The following is a 22,964-nucleotide window of genomic DNA, read 5'->3' as shown; positions in this document are numbered from 1 at the left end:
TCAGGAACATGCCAGAGGGAGGCAAGGATCACAGGATGATAGGCAGACCTGGACTGCCAAAGTCAGGAGATCTAAGAGTCAATCGGACTGTGTGCCTGCTGGCAAGACTGCTCTCTTGAAATCTCACACAGTTCAGGGGTCCAAGACCAGCTATAGCCTTTGAAAAATCAGTAAGGCAAGATATTGCAAAGTTTAGACAGTGCTGTCATAAATATACCAGCATACATGGAGCCTTGACATGTTTTGGCAGCAGACTTGCCACATAACATCAAAGGTGTCTTTTGGATCTTCATAACTGCTCGGACTGTCAGAAGTTCTGATTATATATAAATATGTCATGCTTAATCTAAAAAGAGCTTTCTAAAATCTGTAGTGGTAGCTCATAGATGTTAAAATATTAACTTTGGCACCACTCATTATCATTACTCGTATATGGACCAAATAAGCAATCTAATAAAAGCATCCTTACTCAGTCAATCTGATTTGCTTTATTTCCCCTTTCCCACTTTGTTGATGTGGGTGGTGCACTTAAAAAAACCAAAAACCTTTTATTGCCTTTCAAACCATATAGCCAAACAAATATCTACTGCTTCCATTACAAAAAGCCCTTAAAAGTGAAAAGTTAAAAGAAAATTAATAGGCCCTCATCTGTCTGGTCTTTGACCGCAAGAAAGATTGATGATTGATTGATTGATTGACTGACTAGGCCCTCATACAGAAGCTACAGTTATTCTGTGTAGTGATAATATTGCAGACATAGTGCAATTAGTTAAGGAAAGTTGTAATGAAGTGATAATAAACCATATGCTGTGTAAATAAGCTATTGTGCATTAAAAATTTAGATTCTATTGGTTTTGTTGACAAATTTTATTGTCTTTGACCTCAAAGCATTCCTAGGTTTTTTGAGTCCGTTTCCCTATCAACACAATACTCCATTGTTGTACAGTGGTACCTCAGGTTAAGTACTTAATTCGTTCCGGAGGTCCGTTCTTAACCTGAAACTGTTCTTAACCTGAAGCACCACTTTAGCTAACGGGGCCTCCTGCTGCTGCCGCGCGATTTCTGTTCTCATCCTGAAGCAAAGTTCTTAACCTGAAGCACTATTTCTGGGTTAGCGGAGTCTGTAACCTGAAGCGTATGTAACCTGAAGCGTATATAACCCGAGGTACCACTGTACTTGTTAGATCTCTCCAGTGTTTTGCTATGGATAATTGTTCCACCATTAGCAAATGTCCCACCAAAGCCTTACTCAACCTCTCCATATTCCAGTCTTAAAAGGATTCCTTATGGATGACTGGGGCGGAGTCCTGGCATGATGCAGTTTCGGCAGCGAGCTCTGTCCACCTCAGCAATGGCTTATTGAATCTTAATATAGTCCGTTTGTCCATCTGAAAGATAAAACCTTTAATCCCACAATGCCAGATCTATGTAACAGCTAAGTATTAGATATTTGGGTCATGTGCGCATAGCAGATTCCATGCCCTTGGACCAGCTATGTAGCAGAGTGAGCATTCCTGTACTGTACACAGTTTCCCAATTAGACACCCCCTTCCATCAGAGTGGGAAGTCAGGTGTGTAAGCTTCCTGCCCCACACTGATGGTCCTGTGGTCTCTCGCGGAGGACAAGGCATGACCTGATTTATCTTGCATTTTGAGTCTTTCTTGGGGGGATCAGTTGTCTGCTGAAGAAATCAGAGTGCATTTGTTCAAATCCTGACATGAAGGTGTTTACTAATAAATTAACTATCTTGTTCCTACTGTTATTACATGCATTTTATTTAAACTTGGGTGGTACTAGAAAGGAACCGGTATAAAATACTATATAGCACCCATGCAAGGGTGCTTCACCCACCGTGCAAGTAGATTGTGCCCTGTTAATTTATGTACAAAGCACTGCTTTATTATTTCAGTGCTGCAACTTTACTGCTGATTTTTATGACTGTTTATTGTTATGATGGTTTAATGCCGATTTTTATTATGTGGTTTTATTGATAGTTCTGCATTTGGGTTTCTACAGTGGCTTTCTATTTTGGATATGGTTGGGAGGCACATTATAAATGATGGATAGCGTGCAAGCATATTTAAATGCAAGGTGCTTCTGTGCCACAAGTGTAGAACAGTTTCATTCCCATTTTCCCTGCCACAGCTCCTACACACAGGAGCTTGAGGAATGTAAGGAAGGGACTGGGAATCTGTAACAAAAGCAATCTGAGCATCTGCATGATTCCAAGGGTTCTTTCAGGGAATCGATTGCATTTAAACCAATTTCGAAGTGGATTCAACTCAGTTGTTTGTTGTATAAATAGACTTATTGCTATTGCCTTATGGGCCGTATGAGATTACATTCAGAAGCAGAAAAGTCTTAATAGGCTAGCTACACAGCTGAACTTCAGGTACGATCAGCAAAAGCATGCAGATATGTGTCCCTCGAACTTCCTTCCAAAGGAGACCTGGTTTTCCAGAAACGGTGCATGATGTTTCTACTCTAGCTGAAGTAAAAGGCAGGGAGCAGCCTCTTGAAGCCAAGCAGGTAACTGGTTATTTCCTGTATCCTATTTGACATCTTTGTGTTATATCTAAGCACTCTGTCAAATACACACACACACACACACACACACAACCTGTTCTTGCAGCAGCTTTGTAACACCATCGCAAGCACTACCTGAGCGTCACCCCAGCAGAGAATTAACAGTTCCAATCTTAGCTTGGATTATTATGATTAATGTTGACCCAAGTCTAAATTGTGCTGACATCAATAACACAGGGCTTACCTGTGTTTTTTTTTATAAAAGGAACAGTGCTAGCTTAGCTTGGAACAGTCCAGCGAATGTAAGAAGGAGATTTATAGAGAAATACAGAGATCTATACTTGTTGAAGAAGCCAAATACCTACAAAGCTGCCACCATGAATGGAACAGAAGGTGAAAATTTCTATGTCCCCATGTCCAACAAGACCGGCGTTGTTCGGAATCCGTATGAGTATCCTCAGTACTATTTGGCAGAACCGTGGAAGTTCTCTGCGTTGGCTGCCTACATGTTTCTTCTGATTCTTCTGGGATTCCCAATCAACTTTCTGACTCTCTTTGTCACAGTCCAGCACAAGAAACTCAGAACTCCTCTGAACTACATCCTTTTAAATTTGGCCATAGCCAATCTCTTCATGGTCTTAATAGGCTTCACCACTACCATGTACACATCTATGAATGGATATTTCATTTTTGGAACGGTAGGATGCAACATTGAAGGCTTCTTTGCTACAATGGGCGGTAGGTCTGTTTTATGTTTTCCTTCAAGTATCATGCCACTATGAATTCACTGTAGACATAAGTTCCTATTTCAGATCTTATAGAATTGTTTAGGTGGAAGAGACCCCCGGTCATCTAGTCCAACCCCTCAATGCAGAAATCTCAGCTAGATCATAAAATGACTTCATTCTTCAACAGAATTCCAAAAGCTAGTACTATTCAGAGATTCTTGTGTCACCTTCTTGTGTCGCATACCTGAGCTAAGGTAACCGTGCTGGAATAATGTTAATAGAATTGATGGGAAACCAAGCTTTTGATCATGCTGGCAAATGGTTAAAACTAGGTTCAACTTCAAAAGTGCAATGCGATATATGGTTCTGTGCACTATGCCTACTTCTCCTGTTTTATAAAGTTTGCAGTCGTGATTTTTCTCCTGGTTTTGGTGGAAGACATTCCGAGAGCCTCCGGAGATGGTAACTTGTAAGATCTCACACCTTAGCTGAAATGGCAGGGCTTTAGCTAAGGCATCTTTTATTCCATGTGTAAATCAGGAACAGAATTAAGTTGTTAACAAAATGTAGACCAAAACCTGTTTCTGTGCTCAAGTCAGTTTCAATCATCATCTCTCGATCATTTTGATTATGTGATGTTATCTTTTATTTTATTTCTACTTGGTTTTCCACTTGACATACGGTCCTTAGGGTAGAGAAGACCTAAATCTGAAATAAAATAAACCAACGAAAAGCAAACAAACCCGACCAAATTGGCTCAAGTCTCTTTAGGCGGTCTTTATCCATGATCAAGAAGGGCAAAAATCCAAGTTTTATTCCCTTCACTATTCAGTTTCAAAGTGTCTTGCTGTGGGCAAGGTCCACCCAGTGCTGCTTCCCTACAAGCCCATTCATTTCACTGAGGTTTGTAAAGAAGCGAAGCTTCAAATATGTGGCTATTCCCAGGTTATTGTTTGGCTACAGGCAGACAGCAGAGAAAATAAAACTTTGATTGAGAATTATGTGACTCGGGCCCTTACCTCTCAAGTGTCCCTCACTGGGAGGCGTATCCTGCATTCAGCCTGCTCTCCAAGGGCTGAGAAATGCCAGGAATGGAACGGTGGGATGCCACAGCATCCTTTAAGAAAGGATCAAAACAAATGTGGAATGGTGCTTAAGGCAGCAGAGCTGTGTTGGTTTTCGTCATGCTGGGGTTTTTTTTATGTCGCCTGTGTTTTGATCTGTTTTGTTGGGCTTTCAATCGTTACTACATATAATGATTTGATAACTCCGTTGTGAGTCACCTTGGGCAGCTGTGTTGAAGCATGAGGCATGCTTGTTTTAAATAAAATATATTAGTAAATGAGTGAATAGAACAAACTCAGATTTGCCTACATCCCATACAAAACAAGTGGTGGAAGTCTAATGTAATGAGAGAGGAAAGCAACATCTTCCTCAACACTTTCCTCCCTATATAATCTGAACCCCGGTGCCCCCTTTTCCTCCCCTGGGCTCTGCTGGAAAGTGTACCTGGTTGAGGGAGAAGCACTTGAGGAAAGGAGCTACAGGGATGTAAGCTGTGAGAGTGAATTATTGAAAAGCAGTATAAAAATGTTAGAAATGAATTGACCAATGGTTGGCATGAAGAGGGTTCAGCTCTCTCATCCTCTGAGCTTAAGTGCATGAATTTGCCACAGTCTTGTGTGAACCTGAAGAATGAGGGAACTAAAGAAGGATCTGATCAGACATGTAGTATGGTGCTGAGTAGACCATAGGACAGGGAGGTGAAACCTGATGCCCTCCATTGTTTTGCACAACAACTATCATGCCCCGCCTTTGGTCATGCTGACTGGAGCGGATGAGAATTGGAGTCCAATAATATATGAAGAATCACAAGAAAAAGAGGAACCCATTGAGTTGTTTGAAGGGGTGGCTTTTCCATCTCTCCCTCTCCTTCTCATCTTCTTCCTCCTCCTCCCCCCCTTATTGACAGATGCTTCTTTTGTTCTCTTACAGGTGAGATAGCCCTGTGGTCTCTGGTTGTCCTGGCTGTTGAAAGATATGTGGTGGTCTGCAAGCCCATGAGCAATTTCCGCTTTAGTGGGACCCATGCCATCATAGGGGTGAGTTTCACTTGGATCATGGCCTTGGCATGCGCTGGTCCTCCTCTCTTTGGATGGTCAAGGTAGGTATGCATCATATTCCTTGCAGTAATACAGACTGCAGTAAATTTGGGGGGTTTGGATAGGAGAGGGATAATGGGGCCAGAACAACTAGTGAGCATTCCTTAATGATCAGAGGTGAGGGGTGTTATTTGTTGGGGGAAATGACAGATAAATGGCCCACAGTGACTGGAGATACTTCTGGAAGGTGAGAGCCATTTTGGCAAAGGCATACTTTGCCAAAGTCGAAACCAGCGCTTTAATTGGACCCAGAAACTAATTGGCAGCCAGTGCAGTAGGGACCAGGACCATTGCAGTATGCTCAAACCATCTTCCTCCAGTGAGCAACCTGACCACTGAAATTTGCACCAGTTGAAGTTTATTCATACTGTTAAAGCATTAAATGAATGAATGAATGTTACAATTTAAAGCTATTGGAGTGTTAATATGTTTACCCCAAAACTATGCTTATGTTTATAAACCCAAATATTACAAAATAAAAACCCACTGTGACTGTGCTCTCTTCCTCCAAATGAAACCAAACCTGGGTTGCTGCTATTGCTGGAGCTTCTGAAATCTTGTGGAAGTGGGGCACACACAATAGACTACAATCCCACCCACTAACTCTTTTGGTTTAACTGTAGGTATATCCCAGAAGGTATGCAGTGCTCTTGTGGAGTTGATTATTATACACCAAACCCGCAAGTTCACAATGAATCCTTTGTCATCTACATGTTTCTGGTGCACTTTGTCACACCATTGACTATTATATTCTTCTGCTACGGTCGCCTTGTCTGCACTGTTAAACAGGTGAGTGACCCTACAAAAAGATAAAACTCTTCTCCCTTCCCCAGCACAAACCTATCAAGGCTGAAAACATTTCTCCTGACTTCATCAGTCCCAGCCCAGTGTAAAGAGATTCCACAGTGCAGCTACCAGGATAATCCAAGTTTTGACTTTGTACCTTCAGGGTACTTCTGAAACATAACCACAGCAATAATTGTGGAATGTTGCATTTATAGTTTACTTAAGGTAAAGGTAAAGGGACCCCTGACTGTTAGGTCCAGTTGCAGACAACTCTGGGGTTGTGGCGCTCATCTCGCTTTATTGGCCGAGGGAGCCGGCATACAGCTTCTGGGTCATGTGGCCAGCATGACTAAGCCGTTTCTGGCGAACCAGAGCAGCGCACAGAAACGCCATTTACCTTCCCGCCGGAGCAGTACCCATTTATCTACTTGCACTTTGTGCTTTCGAACTGCTAGGTTGACAGGAGCAGGGACTGAACAACCAGCGCTCACCCCGTCGCAGGGATTCGAACCACCAACCTTCTGATCGGCAAGCCCTAGGCTCTGTTCTCCTTAAATGCTGTAAGCCCTTCTCAGTGATGCCCATGCAGCTGGTTACAAAACAGAATATAAATAAATATTTTGGGGGGACGGGGGCGGGAATTCAAACTGCGATTTGCACAAACTATGAAACCCCATGCTGTTTTCCACATCCCTGCTGCCTGCTCTTCCCTCCAATGCCAGCCTTAACAATTCAACATATTGTAATAATAGTTTTTGATTGTCACTTGCTTCTGAAAAAGGATTGGGCACCAGCTTCACAACGAAGAGAACCAACTGTTATTCTTTGGGATGTCACAGAGGTTCTGGAGGCCCAGAACCTTTAACTACAGCAACTAAAGAAACCCACCCAGAGCTGTATCATCCCCCACCGCACTGGAATGCTGCTAGTTTCTGTTCCGGTGATTAGCTTCCCATTCCCAAACAGCCCTGTTGCCTAGTCTTGACCACCCTCTGTTGTCATGCTTCTAGGCAGCGGCTCAGCAGCAGGAGTCTGCCACCACCCAGAAAGCTGAGAAAGAAGTCACCCGCATGGTTGTCATCATGGTCATTTCCTTCCTTGTTTGCTGGGTGCCCTACGCCAGTGTTGCTTTCTACATCTTCACTCACCAAGGGTCAGACTTCGGCCCTGTATTTATGACCATCCCGGCCTTCTTTGCCAAGAGCTCTGCTATCTACAACCCGGTGATTTACATCTTAATGAACAGACAGGTAACTTGGCAACGTTGCCCTGGCTTTCCAACAATATAACAATACTTGAAGAGTTTATGGCACTCTCCCTAAGTGCTTAAAGTGCTTCCTTATATACATTAGTGTCAGGGAACTGCCATCGGAAGGAAGGGAAGTGAAAGGGCTCACACAGGTTGGGAGAGACTCAGCAGCTGAAGAGGGAACCAGTAGGGGGAGAGGAGCTGAGCTGAGGGAAAGTGAGCTGGAGGGATGGCTCAGAGACACTTCCAGCGAAAACAGTGGGGAGGTTTCAGGACCTCCTGTAGGGACACCCACTCCTCGCCGGAAACTGTCACGCAGAGAGTCCAGAAGACGTGTTTCCGTTAAGGAGCTTTTATGTTGGAAGCGATTCCGAAAGCAACCACTGTCGGAATCTGCCAGCGACTGACGGAGCCATGTTTAAGGGGCTCCGTTACAGACAGAGGTTTGCAAACTTGACCAAACTCTGAGGGACTAGGATTTTACACACAAGCAGCTCATCGTCCCATCACAGCATTCCGACAGTCTCCGTGAGCAGCTTGTGCAGGAGAAGGCATCATGAGCAACCCAGCCGGAACCGGAGAAGCAGGAGCTGGAGCGGGTCCAAGCCTGGAAGAAAGGTACCGGGTGTTGGAGGTCCAGCTAGCGCTGCAGACGGCGAGGCTTGAGGAGAGGAGGGCTCAGGATGCAGACAAAAAGGGGAAAGACACCCAGCTCGTCAGAAAGGTACCAGGATTGGTGCAGAAGTTTGGGGGGGAGCCCAAAGACTATCATGGCTTTCGGACAGAGATGCAATATGCCCTCAATCTGCAGTTTGATGAATTCCCTGACGAGGAATCACGAGTGGCTTTCGTGATTGGGCATCTTGAAAAGGGGGCGAGAGACTGGGTTAGACCCCTGATGGCAGCGAATAGTGACGTCCTAAAGGACACGATGAAGTTCTTTCGCGCCATGGATCTGATGTTTTCCAGCGATATTGAACAGGGAGTGGTCCGCAGACAGTTAATGGCTTGCAAACAGGGGAGCCGATCTGTCCGTGAGTACTGGACTGAGTTCACCATGTTGATCCATAAATTGGGGTGGGATCTATCGGCGGAACCCATTCAAATGCTCTTTGAAGAAGGGCTTTCTTCGGCTGTGAAAGACGAACTTTCCCGGGCGCCCAGGGCGGAGTCTATGGACCAGCTGACCAAATCAGCGCTGACCATAGGAGCGCGCCAGGAGGCGAGAGCATTGGAGAGGCGGGAAGGGAAGGGGGAACGTTGGAAGGAGTTCCGCATTCCAGACATTCCAGAGCCAACTTTCCCGCCGGCAGAGCCGATGGAAATCGGAACAGCGCGCGCGCGCGCAGTTTCAAAGCCCAGTGAGGGGGGAAAGAAGGAGGGAAAAGGCGCCCGGAAATGCTATCTCTGCCAACAGCCAGGTCACTTTGCCAGAGTCTGCCCCCAGAGGAAGGAATGGCAAGGGATGGTAGGAGCTGTGGAGGGAAGAGAGGAAGAAATACCGAAGCAAGTAAAAGCCAACGCCTGGCTGCCACCGTCGGGGCACAGCAGCCAGGCCAAAGAGCAGTGAAAGTGCCCACGCCAGAACCTCCTAAACCCGCCCTAGTGATAGAAGTGGCGCTAGAGCTGCCAAACGGACACCCTCTAAAGATAAAGGCGCTGTTGGACTCAGGCAGCTCCTGCAATTTCATGAGCAAAGAGTTTGCAGCTGAACACCAGATACAGACGATCCCTTTAAGCAACCCCCTGCAGGTGACCACGATCGATGGCAGGGAGCTGTTGGGAGGAGAAGTCAGCTTGCAGACCGTCCCAATGATAATGAAGGTGGCAAGGCACACCGAACTGATAGCGTTTAATGTGGCCACCTTGGGAGGAGCTCCCATTATATTGGGGATGAGCTGGCTAGCGTTACATGATCCGCTGGTGGGCTGGCATCAGAGAGTGGTTTCTTTTGGTTCAGCACATTGCTTAGAACACTGCAAAGAGGGAAAGGGTTTGGCAGGGGCCCAAGCCACCCTAGCAGGGACTGAAGTAACGGAGAACGTGAAGGTACCACGACAATACGCAGATCTCCGCGACGTCTTCAGCGAAAGGGAAGCTGACCAACTACCCCCGCATAGACCCTTTGACTGTCAAATCAATTTACTCCCTGGGGCACAGCTCCCTGTAGGCAAGCTGTACGCCATGTCAGACAGAGAGATGCAGGAGCTAAGAGAGTTCATTGACAAGAACCTGAAGAGAGGGTTCATCAGAGAGTCCAGGGCGGTGGGGGGCAGCCCAGTGTTTTTTGTGGATAAAAAAAACACGAACAAGCCGAGGCTTGTGTGTGACTTCAGGGCCTTAAATGCAGTGTCAGAACCAGTGGCTTTCCCTATGCCCAGGATTGACGACATTTTGACAAGGGTCAGGAAGGGAAAGATTTTTACTAAACTGGACCTAAGGGGGGCGTACAACCTGATACGAATAAGGAAGGGGGATGAATGGAAAACCACCATGTTCACCCCTTTGGGGGCATTTGAATATTTAGTTATGCCCTTCGGCCTACAAGGAGGCTCCGCGTGCTTTCAATCGTTTATGAACCACGTCCTGGGGCCTTTGCTTTACAAGAATTGTGTGGCCTTCCTAGACGACGTGTTGGTGTATTCTGAGAATGAGGAGCAGCATGTGAGAGACGTCAGAGAAGTGTTGAGCAGGCTGCAAGCCAACCAGCTGTGGGTGAAACTGGAGAAGTGTCAGTTTCATACCAAGGAGGTGGAATTCCTGGGGTATCGCCTGTCAGACAAGGGATTGGCCATGGATCCCGGCAAGGTCCAGGCGGTGCTGGAATGGAAAACACCCAAAACAAGGAAGGATGTGCAGAGGTTCCTAGGATTTGGGAACTTCTATCGTAAGTTCATCCGAAACTTTGCCCACCTGACGGCGCCCATTACGGACTGTCTCAGCAGTAAGAAGAAGTTCGTTTGGACTGAGGAGGCGGAGCGAGCATTTGAGGAACTAAAAAGGGCCTTCGCCTCGGAACAACAACTCCTGCATGTGGATTTACAAAAACCGATGAGAGTGGAAACTGACGCATCAGACAGAGCGATTGGGGCGGTGCTTCTGCAGCCAGGGAAGGAGGAGTCAGAGTGGAGACCGTGTGCCTTTTTTTCGCGAAAGCTGAACAAATCCGAGAGGAACTACACGGTGTATGACCGAGAACTACTAGCCATTCATGAGGCGTTCCGGAGATGGAGGCACCTGCTAATTGGCGCACAACATAAGGTGCAAGTGTGCACTGACCACAAGAACCTAGAGTATTGGAGGACGGCACGAGTGCTCAACCAACGGCAAGTGAGATGGGCCCAGGAGTTCTCCAAATTTAACTTTGAGATTTGTTACGTGCCAGGCCCAGAGAACATTAGGGCGGACGCTCTCTCACGCAAACCTGAATATTTGGAGGGGGAGGGAGCACCCGAAGAGAGACATGTCATTCCAGAGGACCGCTGGGTGTGTGGGGCGGCATTGGTGGGACAAAGAGAACTGGTAGAGGAAACAGAGAATGATGAATACGCCCAGAATAAGCTCAGAGGTCTTAGGGGTGAGGGAGAGGAACCAGGGGGTTTCGAGGAAAGAAATGGAGCTTTGTATTACAAAGGGGCACTGTATATCCCTGAAGGAGACTTAAGGGGGAGGGTACTCAAGCAGTTGCACGACAGCCCCACGGCGGGGCATTTTGGACAACACAAAACCATGTGGTTGGTCACCAGGGAATTTTGGTGGCCTAAGGTGAGGGAAGATGTACGGGAGTATGTAAGAGGGTGTGAGCAATGCCAGCGAGCCAAAGGGGAGAGGCGGGCACCGGCGGGGCTATTAGAACCCTTACCAACCCCAGAACGACCTTGGGAGGCAGTGTCGATAGATTTTATGACTGATCTGCCGAAGTCCAAGGGGAAAACAGCCATCATGGTGGTGGTAGACCTACTAACAAAGATGTGCCACTTTGTAGCCTGCTCGCATGCAGTCACGGCGGAAGAGACAGCGAAGTTATTTGTAGAACACATTTTTAGGTTGCACGGGGTGCCATTGAGGGTGGTCTCAGACCGAGGAAAACAATTTACTTCCAGGTTCTGGAGGAAGCTCATGAGCTTACTGCAGGTGGAGGTCAACTTTTCGACTGCCCGGCACCCTGAAACCAACGGGCAGGCGGAAAGAGCAAACGGTGTCCTCCAGCAATACCTGAGGTGTTATGTCAATGACAGAGAGAATGACTGGGTAGAAAAGTTGGCGCTGGCGGAATTTGCCTACAACAATGCCGAGAATGTGTCCACAGGGATGAGCCCCTTCTTGGCTAATTATGGGTGTCATCCCAGGGGTTTCCCAGGGGGAGAAGGGGAGAGATGGAGCGTCCCGGCAGCCGAGCATTTTGTAGAAGAAATGGAAGCAATCCATCGTCAGCTCCAACTCAACTTAGAAAGGGCGAAGGAAGAATACAAGAGGCAGGCAGACAAGAACCGAAGGGAAGGTGAAACCATAAGGGTGGGAGATAGGGTGTGGCTGTCAACCCAAGGGTTGCCGTTCAAAGGAGGTTGTAAGAAATTAAGACCCAGGAGATTGGGTCCCTTTGAGGTCATTCAACAGGTCAACCCAGTGGCTTTCAGGCTCCGGTTACCCAACCACATGAAACTGCACCCAGTATTTCACAGGTCGTTACTGTCACCGTATGAGGGGGGACGAGAAGGGATGGCCACTCGGGGACCGGTCATAGAAGAAAGGGAATGCAGCAGCCATGTGGCAGAAATCCTCGACGCCAGGTGGAAGGGGGATCAGGTGGAGTATTTGGTAGCGTGGGAAGGAGAACCGGAGTCAGAAAACACTTGGGTAATGGCAGAAGATATCAATGACGAGGTATTGATAGAAACGTTCCATCAAAGGTTCCCAAGGAAACCTCAGCCTGTGGAGAGGTTCCGGAGGGAATACTTTGGGACCACCGATGAGGAGGAGGAGTTGGAAGGATTCTCGGACTCGGAAGGGGAAGGGGAGATGGACTCTGAGGAGGAGGAGTACTTCGAGACCAGGAACCGCAACAGGTGGAGAGAAGTGTTCGGGACATCGGAAGATGAAGGAAGTTCATTCCGGGGTTTTGCCTCCTCACCGCCCGTAGAGGAGGGGGCGAGAGGGGATGAAGGGGGCCCTGGAGGGGAGGTGGATGTCAGGGAACTGCCATCGGAAGGAAGGGAAGTGAAAGGGCTCACACAGGTTGGGAGAGACTCAGCAGCTGAAGAGGGAACCAGTAGGGGGAGAGGAGCTGAGCTGAGGGAAAGTGAGCTGGAGGGATGGCTCAGAGACACTTCCAGCGAAAACAGTGGGGAGGTTTCAGGACCTCCTGTAGGGACACCCACTCCTCGCCGGAAACTGTCACGCAGAGAGTCCAGAAGACGTGTTTCCGTTAAGGAGCTTTTATGTTGGAAGCGATTCCGAAAGCAACCACTGTCGGAATCTGCCAGCGACTGACGGAGCCATGTTTAAGGGGCTCCGTTACAGACAGAGGTTTGCAAACTTGACCAAACTCTGAGGGACTAGGATTTTACACACAAGCAGCTCATCGTCCCATCACAATTAGCTTAATAATTCTTGTGGCAAACCCTGTAAGGTAGGCCATTTTTATTACCCCCCGTATTACAAATGTGAAGTGGAGGGACGCTGAGAGACGGTGGCTTCCCCTAAGTGATTGTGTTGCTGAGCTGAGATTTGAACCAGGCTCTTTAGCTCATGTGCTAAATTTATCTTTACTGCATTTTGCTTCTTATTAATGTGCCTGAATATAATGTGTCTTGATGCAGGTGCTGATGGTTAATATGAAAAAAAATCCCTAATCATCTGTTTTAAAATAGAACCGTGTGGCAAGGGACTGGAGAGGATGTTCTCACATTATCTCAAGGATGATACTTGCTCTCTGTTGGTTGCCAAAAAGCCTGTCCCCCTTCTCACCCATTTTTTAAAATTAAAACAGCAAGCTCCTAATGACTCTCACCATTTGTGAAACATTTACGGCAACAGGACTTAAGCCTAAGCATTTCTCAGACTATGAATTATAGTATTATCAATTACTTCCCTGGGAGCTGCGTTGTGCCAGGGAATCAACATATGGGTCCCAGAGGATTTTCACTTGCTTTAAAATACAGTACAGCTTTTACTATGTGACTAGACAGAGAGGGGCAAGACAAAGCAGGTTTTTTAAAAAAAATAAAAAATGTAGGATTACAGTGACAGAAGAACAATGGAAGGTACAGTGAATTCAACTTTAGACGATTTGTGTAGCCATTGCCTAAATCAGGATTTCCCAAACTTGGGTCGCTAGCTGTTTTTGGACTACAACTCCCATCATCCTTAGCTAGCAAGACCAGTGGTCAGGGATGATGGGAATTGTAGTCCAAATACAGCCGGAGGTCCAAATTCAGGAAACACTGGTCTGAATGGCCTTTCCTGATGCCCAGATACATCAGTGACTTTTGGGCACAGCTCCACATGCTGATTTTGTTCGTTTGTTTGTTTACAGTTCCGTAACTGTATGATCAGCACCCTCTGCTGTGGAAAGAATCCGTTGGCTGAGGAGGACACGTCTGCAGGCACCAAGACTGAGACTTCCACCGTCTCCACAAGCCAGGTTTCCCCTTCATAGATCTACCAAGGAAACCTTGGGCTTCAGACTGTTTCATTTGCATGACCGCATTCTTTTCACCCCTGCCGTCTCTGTCACTCTCTGCAGCATGCCACCTGCAATTCACCTGGCAGGGCAGAATGGACTCTTCATTTTCTGACAGCTGCTATCAGAGAAATGAGCCTGTATTTGTGGCGCAAATCAACTCAGGCCCAAGGCTGCGATGTCGCATGAGTTCATGGCCCTAATATGCCTGCCTCTAAAACCATATATTCCCTGCAAATTGACTTACCTGCTTGGTGCAGCATTTGCATCTAATTTTCGTCTTCAGTCATATGGCCTGTGTACATAAGGTTGTCTGGGGCCAATTGGCTGTGCTGATGGATGCATTGCCATGGTTAAATTTCCATTTTCCTCCTAGGTTCTTTTCTGAGCTTTGTACAGAATGAACAGCTGAACATTCATGCGTAGCGAAGAGACCTGTTTTGTTTTCATTGTAGCTGTTGTTGCTCATTTCTTATTATGTAGAGAGACTTATCAAAGCTTAATTTACGGAAGCGTAATCAAAGAAAAATGTATAATTTGAAACTCACTTTTGTGAACCGGGAGTGTGGGTAAATAGGAAAACCAGGACATCTCTTTTGTAGCATGAAGTGGGTTGGCCTTTCTTTAGATTGCTTCAACTTTCAATGCAATAAAACTGTGGTATACCACAATGCCAGGGCCCACATACTGTCAGTGCAAATCACAGCAGGCAGGATTTACATTTCACTTCAGGCATGTACTGCATTTGCCTTTGTTTCTTCCTAAAAAATTATAACCAACACTTTCAGAGCCAAGTGGCGTTCCCAGGACAGATGATAGAAAACATAAAAACAATAGCTTGGATCCTAAGGAAAATTAGCAGAAGGAAAGTTTCCTTTCCACTCCGTCCTTGCAGCAGCTCACAAAAAGCTTAGGCACACAGGAAGCTGCTGTATATTGAGTCAGACCATTGGTCCATTTAGCTCAGTATTGTCCACACTGATTGGCAGTGGCTCTCCAGGGTTTCAGACAGGGTTCTCTCCCAGTCCTACCAGGAGATGCTATGGATTGAACTTGGGACCTTCTGCATGTAAAGTAGATGCTCTGGCACTGAACGATGTTCCCTCCCTTTCTGGAGGACCTCATGAATAACGTGAGTTGGGCCACAGAGTGAAGCTGGGGGTGGGGTTCAGTTGTGCCTTGAAACTGGATTTTTTAATAATAATAATAATAATAATAATAATAATAATAATAATAATTTTTTATTTATACCCCACGCTTCCCGTTTCAAAAACCGGGCTCAGGGCGGCCAACAAAAAATTTAAAACACTTTAAAACACTTAATTATAAAAGCAGCATAAAATACAGTATAAAAACATGAATAACAATAAAAATCAAGAATCAATTAGATAATCCCCAGGGATTTGGGTTCCAAGTTAACTCAACAAGTTCAAGGAAGGAAAATTTTCTATTCCCTTCTCTCGTAACAATTCAGCACTGTGTCCCACATTGTTCAGGAAGCTCTCCTAATCCTCCAGAAAGGCTTCTCAGGGGTCAGAAGTGCCTGTGGGCAAGAGAAGTTGTGAACGGAACCCATGTGGACAGGTTTCACCTCAGGGTGGCTCCTCAGGCCTTCCAAAGTAAAACAGTGGTGTTACAAGCTGCGTAGACAAGCTGTGTAGGATTGTTTCATGCTGGGTGGAGGCAGAGAATTTCCAGCAGTTGAAACGTTGCAATGTGGGAGTGCCTGACCCAGAGTTCAATGGGGAAGTGGACAGGAGCAACAGAGGAGGAAGACAGAAAATACAATGAAACCAGAACAGTTTGGAGTGTGAGGAGAGAGCAATGAGGGAAGAAGATGGATGACGCAGGGGGAAAAGAGGTAAGCTACAAAGGGGATTTGTGCTGCTCCAGTGAAGACAACAAGGGTGGGGAAAGAGGAATAGGAATAGGAATAGGATGGAATGGTCTGGGGCACATCAATCGCAGTGGCAAGCCAGAAAGAGGGAGAGAGTACAAAAGGCAGAAGGAAGAGGAAATTGTACAAGGGGAGAGAGGGGGTGAAAGATGGGCAGGAGATGAGACTGTTCAAGGGAAAAGAGAGGGGAAAAGAAAGGCAGGATAGAAAACAGCCTATGTAAAACAAAACAAAAATGTGGTATCTTGTGATTAAAGGGAACAGCCAAACACTTCATGCAGGTCCCCACCAGGGGATTGTCTGAAAACAAGAGACCACCTGAGGGGTTCAACGACTTCTGGGACAGAAGGCAGGGATGCAGCTGACAAGAGTTTGTGTGCCATGGATGGATATACAGTACATGAATGCTGGAGAAGAATGGGGACAGTGGCCAATAAAGGCAAAACAATAGGGTACCAACAGTGAGAGGAAACCTGCATTTGATTTAAAATAGCCAGCCAAATCTTTGATTTTGGATAATACTTGAATTTCAGAGTCGCTAAAGAGGACCCAACTCCTTTGCTTTTTGTAATGACTGGGTCCCATTATCTGCTGTTGTGTTTTGTTTTGTTAAGACGCAAGCCACAAGGCCCAGTACAAGCAGGCTGTGTGAGACCACTGGAAGAAATTGTTTAATTTTTGCAGCAGAAGCCTGTATAGGGTGTCCAGTTCTGCATTGCCGGAAAGGAGGATTTGCTTCCCAAAAAAAGAGGACAGCAAAGAATACCAATTTGCACAAAATTTGCAAATGGTAATTGTATTTGTAAAGACACTGATTTAGACATAATTTCTATAATCTAACTAGAAATAAAGTGCTTCTCACTGTAATGGGGAAGTCAATTTATGTGCCAGTTCAGCGTGCTAAGTAGGTTCTGCCAACTGTTGAAGGGCAACGTCAAGACTCTTGCTGTCCCATTTTATGATTCTTTATCTAAAGTCAAACTTGGACTGGACAGCCTTTCAAAAAAAGAAGAAGGATATCCTTAAATAAAGGCCTGTCATCTGACAGCCTTTCAAATAAGAGGCCTGAAGCCTGCCCGTCTAGAAGATAGAAACACATAGTCACCCTAAACGTGTATGAGTGGTTGAGCCTTGGTAATCCTCGCAGAGAGGCCAAATGAACCCAGGTCTACATACATTCATAATTTTATTTGTATTTTTCCCTTCTGCAGTTCAAACCATGCTCGAAGCAGCTTACAACATGAAAAAACACATAACTACAAAATAACAAAAGTAGTCACAAACAATAAATAAAACATTTCATGCACAACCAAACTGAACAATTCCAACACAATATCTATAATAAAGATTAAAAAAACCAAATCTCAACTGCAACAATTCTCTCAAACCCCCAAACAACCCCCCAGCCCAAGACTAGAGAGGTTAAAAGCAACAAAAAAGGCTTTTATGGGTATGTCCGTAGCAAAAGGAAGAACAAAGAAACAGTGGGGTCACTCAGAGGAGAAGATGGTGAAATGCAAACAGGGGACACAGAAAGGGCTGAACTCCTCAATGCCTTCTTTGCCTCAGTCTTCTCCGATAAAGAAAACAATGCCCGACCTGAAGAATTTGGAGCAAATGATTCAGCAGAGGAAACACAGCCCAGAATAACTAAGGAGATAGTACAAGAATACTTGGCTAGTTTAGATGTATTCAAGTCTCCAGGGCCAGATGAACTGCATCCAAGAGTATTAAAAGAAGTGGCAGATGTGATCTCAGAACCACTGGCAGTCATCTTTGAGAATTCCTGGAGAACAGGTGAAGTCCCGGCAGACTGGAGGAGGGCAAATGTTGTCCCTATTTTCAAAAAGGGGAAAAGAGAGGACCCAAATAATTACCGCCCAGTCAGTCTGACATCAATACCAGGGAAGATTCTGAAGCAGATCATTAAGCAAACAGTCTGTGAGCACCTAGAAAGGAATGCTGTGATCACCAATAGTCAGCATGGATTTCTGAAAAATAAGTCATGTCAGACTAACCTGATCTTGTTTTTTGACAGAATTACAAGCCTGGTAGATGAAGGGAACGCAGTGGATGTAGCCTACCTTGATTTCAGCAAGGCATTTGACAAGGTGCCTCATGATATTCTTGTAAAGAAGCTGGTAAAATGTGGTCTTGACTATGCTACCACTCAGTGGATTTGTAACTGGCTGACTGACCGAACCCAAAGGGTGCTCATCAATGGTTCCTCTTCATCCTGGAGAAGAGTGACTAGTGGGGTGCCACAGGGTTCTGTCTTGGGCCCGGTCTTATTCAACATCTTTATCAACGACTTGGATGATGGACTCAAGGGCATCCTGATCAAATTTGCAGATGACACCAAATTGGGAGGGGTGGCTAACACCCCAGAGGACAGGATCACACTTCAAAACGACCTTGACAGATTAGAGAACTGGGCAAAAACAAACAAGATGAATTTTAACAGGGAGAAATGTAAAGTATTGCACTTGGGCAAAAAAAATGAGAGGCACAAATACAAGATGGGTGACACCTGGCTTGAGAGCAGTACATGTGAAAAGGATCTAGGAGTCTTGGTTGACCACAAACTTGACATGAGCCAACAGTGTGACGCGGCAGCTAAAAAAGCCAATGCAATTCTGGGCTGCATCAATAGGAGTATAGCATCTAGATCAAGGGAAGTAATAGTGCCACTGTATTCTGCTCTGGTCAGACCTCACCTGGAGTACTGTGTCCAGTTCTGGGCACCACAGTTCAAGAAGGACACTGACAAACTGGAACGTGTCCAGAGGAGGGCAACCAAAATGGTCAAAGGCCTGGAAACGATGCCTTATGAGGAACGGCTAAGGGAGCTGGGCATGTTTAGCCTGGAGAAGAGGAGGTTAAGGGGTGATATGATAGCCATGTTCAAATATATAAAAGGATGTCACATAGAGGAGGGAGAAAGGTTGTTTTCTGCTGCTCCAGAGAAGCGGACACAGAGCAATGGATCCAAACTACAAGAAAGAAGATTCCACCTAAACATTAGGAAGAACTTCCTGACAGTAAGAGCTGTTCGACAGTGGAATTTGCTGCCAAGGAGTGTGGTGGAGTCTCCTTCTTTGGAGGTCTTTAAGCAGAGGCTTGACAGCCATATGTCAGGAGTGCTCTGATGGTGTTTCCTGCTTGGCAGGGGGTTGGACTCGATGGCCCTTGTGGTCTCTTCCAACTCTATGATTCTATGATTCTATGATTCTATGACTCTGTTCAGCAGCTGCAGCTTTTGTAGCTGGAGTCAGTGGGGACCCTGTCCTCCTAGGCCAGGTGAGGAAAAGCCTGCAAGGCAGGGAGCAGGTCTCAGCCAAGATGGCCTAGATCAGTGTTTCCCAACTTTGGGTCTCCAGCTTTTTTTGGACTACAACTTCCATCATCCCTAGCTAGCAGGACCAGTGATCAGGGATGATGGGAACTGTAGTCCAAATACAGCTGGAGACCCAAGGTGGGAAACACAGGTCTCGAAGCCAACAACAATTTCATTAAGGGCTATTCTAGCTTTCCTGCCTTGAACTAAGCACTGATTGTGTATGCCTGCCTCAAAACACATAGTAGCACAAACCAATTCATGTGCAGGAGGCCAGCGTGGTGAGGCAAGGCGCCACCAGGAAAAAAAAAGGCTGTCTTCCTCTCAGCTCTGCAGACCGCAAAGGCATCCCGTCACCAAGACTGGGAGACAGAATGGTATTTGTTTGCCCACCTATCTTCTTTGTTTTGTTGCCTCCTGACACCACACATAAATGATTCAAGAAAAGGCCTAGGCTAGGAGACTCTTAGTCAGCAGAGACTTTGCAATGTCTTCTTCGTGCTGCATGACACGTTTCCATGGCAGCATATACAGATTGTCATGTGGCCTCGTTTTTCTCCGTTCCCTCTCCCTTCCCATTTTCCCACACAGACCACACAGCTTCTGACCTTGAGTTTCTTACCAGTCTCCAGCGGGCACCTTTCTTGTTTTCAGCTGCAATACCAGTTGGCGGCTGCCCAAGTCGGAAGTTCTTGGCCAACACTCCCTCTTGAGAGGATTAATGGGCAGCTAGCTATTCTTCACTCTGTAACAAGCAAACCAACTGAGCATATGGACTGAGATTTTGACATATGTTTGAGGAGCCGCAAGATGGCATAGTGTAATTGTACTGAAGTATTTGAAACTTTATTTTTAGCTCAGTTTTTTTTTAAATAAAAAAAAGTCTCTTTCTCTCTCTCTTCTGCATTATCAATGCTGGAGACTACTTCTGTGCAGCCTGATGATCCTCTCTCTGGCTTTTAATCCTAGGCAGCTTTGCAGGGAGTGATAGGGAAGGTAGCAAGAAGCACAAAAGTTAAATCTGCAATAAGGAACTATTTGCAAGGGCAGCCCCTCTCATTAATTTTACTGACATTTCTACATGTTAAGCTCTCTTTACTTAAGCTGGCACCTAATTACTGTTTCGCACATAAGAGGGGTAATTTCTAGGAGGAATGGAGGTGAACCGAATACTTTTCAGTATTGCCTGGGAATATTTTATCTCAAATTTTATTCCTAAAAAGGTATATTATGAAATATATGGGGTGGGAGGGATTTAAGCTTTGATTGATTAATTTTTACAATTAATCACCCAGGGCATTAAATTGAGTTTTTCGACAGTCTTATGGACTTATAGATAACTGCTGGGATCCATGCTGTAAATAGCAGAGCTAACTGCAGACGCCTTACTTAAAATTCTCCAAAGAGGAAATACAGTGCTAGAAAAACAAGAATGAAGAACTCCCCACATACAGCCCAAGGCATAGGATTCCCCTACCCCAATGTAAGAGGCTTTTAAAATGCAGAGCAGAAAAAAAAGTCAAAACTCATTAGCAATTTTGTCCTAACACACATAGTTTTGTTTGTAATTTTGCCATCTATCTATCTATTCATCTATGCAAAGCAATTTCCTCTAATATAGTTATGCATATTATTTTCACTACTATGTGAGTTTTAATGCATACTTTACCCTGGCATATGCATTTTTGTGCACATTACTTGGCTGGGCGACTACATTGCAAGATTAGGACTATGGGCTCTTGTATTTCAAAGTTTACCACTGCACCACTTGGTGACCCAGAACTGACATGACTTGTATCACTAGAGAGGCAAAGACCAATTTTCTACTAAGAGTAGCAGTCACCACCAGTCTGCCTCATAATTAAACCCAGGAAAGTAGAGATACCAAGGTCTCAAAAGCTGGTTCTTCAGCTGCTGCCTTACATTCATCTAGGATTAAATAATTATTTAATAATTAAGAGGAGCCTTCCTTCTTCCTAGAACAGGCACAGAGTGCACTCCACACTCCCTTTCTCCTCTCCACAACCCTGTCTTGTGGGTTAGGCTAAGTAAGAGATATTTGTTATGTACTGAAGTTCTCACCCTGGGCCAGCAGGGGGATACTGTAGATAGTTCAGGTCCACATATGCAAATAAGGGATCGAAAGTGACGTTCAGTGATTGGATAGTTACAGAAAATGGTTACTGTTGCGTTCTAGTGGAGCTCTATATAAGCAGGCTGGCTGAACCCTTCAGTTCAGTTCTGTTCTGGCCTGTGAATAAACAAGAGCTGTTTGAAGAATCACTGTGTCGTCTGGTATGTTCACCCTCAACTTAACAATATTGGCTGGCCCAACAGTTTCATGGTCTGTTCTGACCCATTATCCCCTATATTAACATGTTATTCCTGAACCATCTACTACTATTCTGATTTATCAGGTGACCTGCATTTGCTTTCCTGCATTCCCTTCTGTTATCCATCCACTTAATTTGTCTAACCTATGAAAGCTCATGCCACTTTTTAAAAATAAAATAATAATAATCTTGTTGCTTTCGTCACACCGAAGAAGCTGGAATGGCCTCCATGAAATAGTTTCTCGGTGCCACCTCTCTGTACTGTGTGTCGTGGCTGATCATGTAGCGCCCTGCCATGTGGACATTTTCCAAGCCTGTGCTGTTCATTCCCAGCTGGCACTATTAAGGAAGCAACCCTCAAAAACAAGCCAGATTTCCCTTACTCTGCAGATCGGTTGTTCTTCTGGAATTCAGTATTTCAATTCCTGCGAAAATTAGGTCATCCCCAACTTCGTTTGACAGCCATGTTAAATTGCTCCCATACATGAGGGATGAGACAAAAGGGAAACAGGCAAAACCATAGAGAGTGGGTCTAATAGTGACAACCTGAATGTTCAGAGGTTATACAGTACATGTAGTAGGAATAAACCCTGCAGCTGTGCTGCTGTTTGTAGGGTTCCTAAAAGCATCTAGCTCACCTTTGTTAGAAATAGGATGTTCCTTAAATGGACCTCTGGTTTGATCTAACATAACTTTTCTTATGGCCTTATGGAAACTTAGCTGGTGATAACCCTTCTCTCTTGCTGTCTCATTTCTCCAAACCTTCTCCAAGCTACCACTTCCTCTATTTTATTCCTCAAATAAGATATATGCTTTCCTGAATTTCATCCATCCTTTTCCAAAGGAAAAGTGGGGGAAATTTGAATGCTCTTGCATTTGTCATGCATATTGTAATGGTTCTAGGGGTTGCTCGTGCGTAAGCCGGTGCAAACACCTGGCTGGGTTGCCTGAGTGAACCTTTTCTGTCCGGACAGCCACTCACCCGTGGCTGTCTCAATAGCTGGCAGAATCCGTTAGTGGGCGTTTCTTAAACTTCTTCCAGCAAAGAAGCTCTTTGACGCCTAGTCTCCTCCTACTCTCCCTGCACGGAAGCCTTCTGCGCAAGGAGGGTGTAGGCAGCGGAGGACCCTTACTCTCCCCGCTGGTCCCCGGCAAGGAGTCATGGGACCACCTCGCCGCTTACCCCATCTGCCCCCCTTCTCCACTGGTGCTACGCTGATTCTCTTCCCCAGAAGATGGGCTGCCTCTCCGAATCCCGGGATG

General features: G+C 45.6%; 1 protein-coding gene across 1 annotated transcript; it reads left to right on the top strand.

Annotated features, from left to right (window-relative positions):
* Positions 1-1,861: 1,861 nt before the first annotated feature.
* RHO (rhodopsin) lies at positions 1,862-14,393 on the top strand. The gene is made up of 5 exons (XM_080995541.1): positions 1,862-3,265; positions 5,251-5,419; positions 6,041-6,206; positions 7,214-7,453; positions 13,988-14,393. The coding sequence occupies exons 1-5, from the start codon at positions 2,716-2,718 to the stop codon at positions 14,108-14,110; spliced, it is 1,248 nt and encodes a 415-aa protein (XP_080851667.1). The 5' UTR covers positions 1,862-2,715; the 3' UTR covers positions 14,111-14,393.
* Positions 14,394-22,964: the final 8,571 nt, after the last annotated feature.

The sequence above is a fragment of the Podarcis pityusensis genome, assembly GCF_964106645.2.
Source record: "Podarcis pityusensis genome assembly, chromosome: 2".
Classification (NCBI taxonomy): domain Eukaryota; kingdom Metazoa; phylum Chordata; class Lepidosauria; order Squamata; family Lacertidae; genus Podarcis; species Podarcis pityusensis.
The sequence above is the reverse complement of the archived record's forward strand: the minus strand, read 5'-3'. Positions and strand labels throughout refer to the sequence as shown.

What these genes read in the sequence shown, in the direction of transcription:
- RHO (XM_080995541.1), top strand. Translation starts at nt 2,716, where the DNA reads ATGATTAATGTTGACCCAAGTCTAAATTGTGCTGACATCAATAACACA. An exon ending in CCTCTCTTTGGATGGTCAAG is followed by an intron (nt 5,420 to 6,040) that starts GTAGGTATGCAT and finishes GTTTAACTGTAG; the next exon opens with GTATATCCCAGAAGGTATGC. An exon ending in ACATCTTAATGAACAGACAG is followed by an intron (nt 7,454 to 13,987) that starts GTAACTTGGCAA and finishes GTTTGTTTACAG; the next exon opens with TTCCGTAACTGTATGATCAG.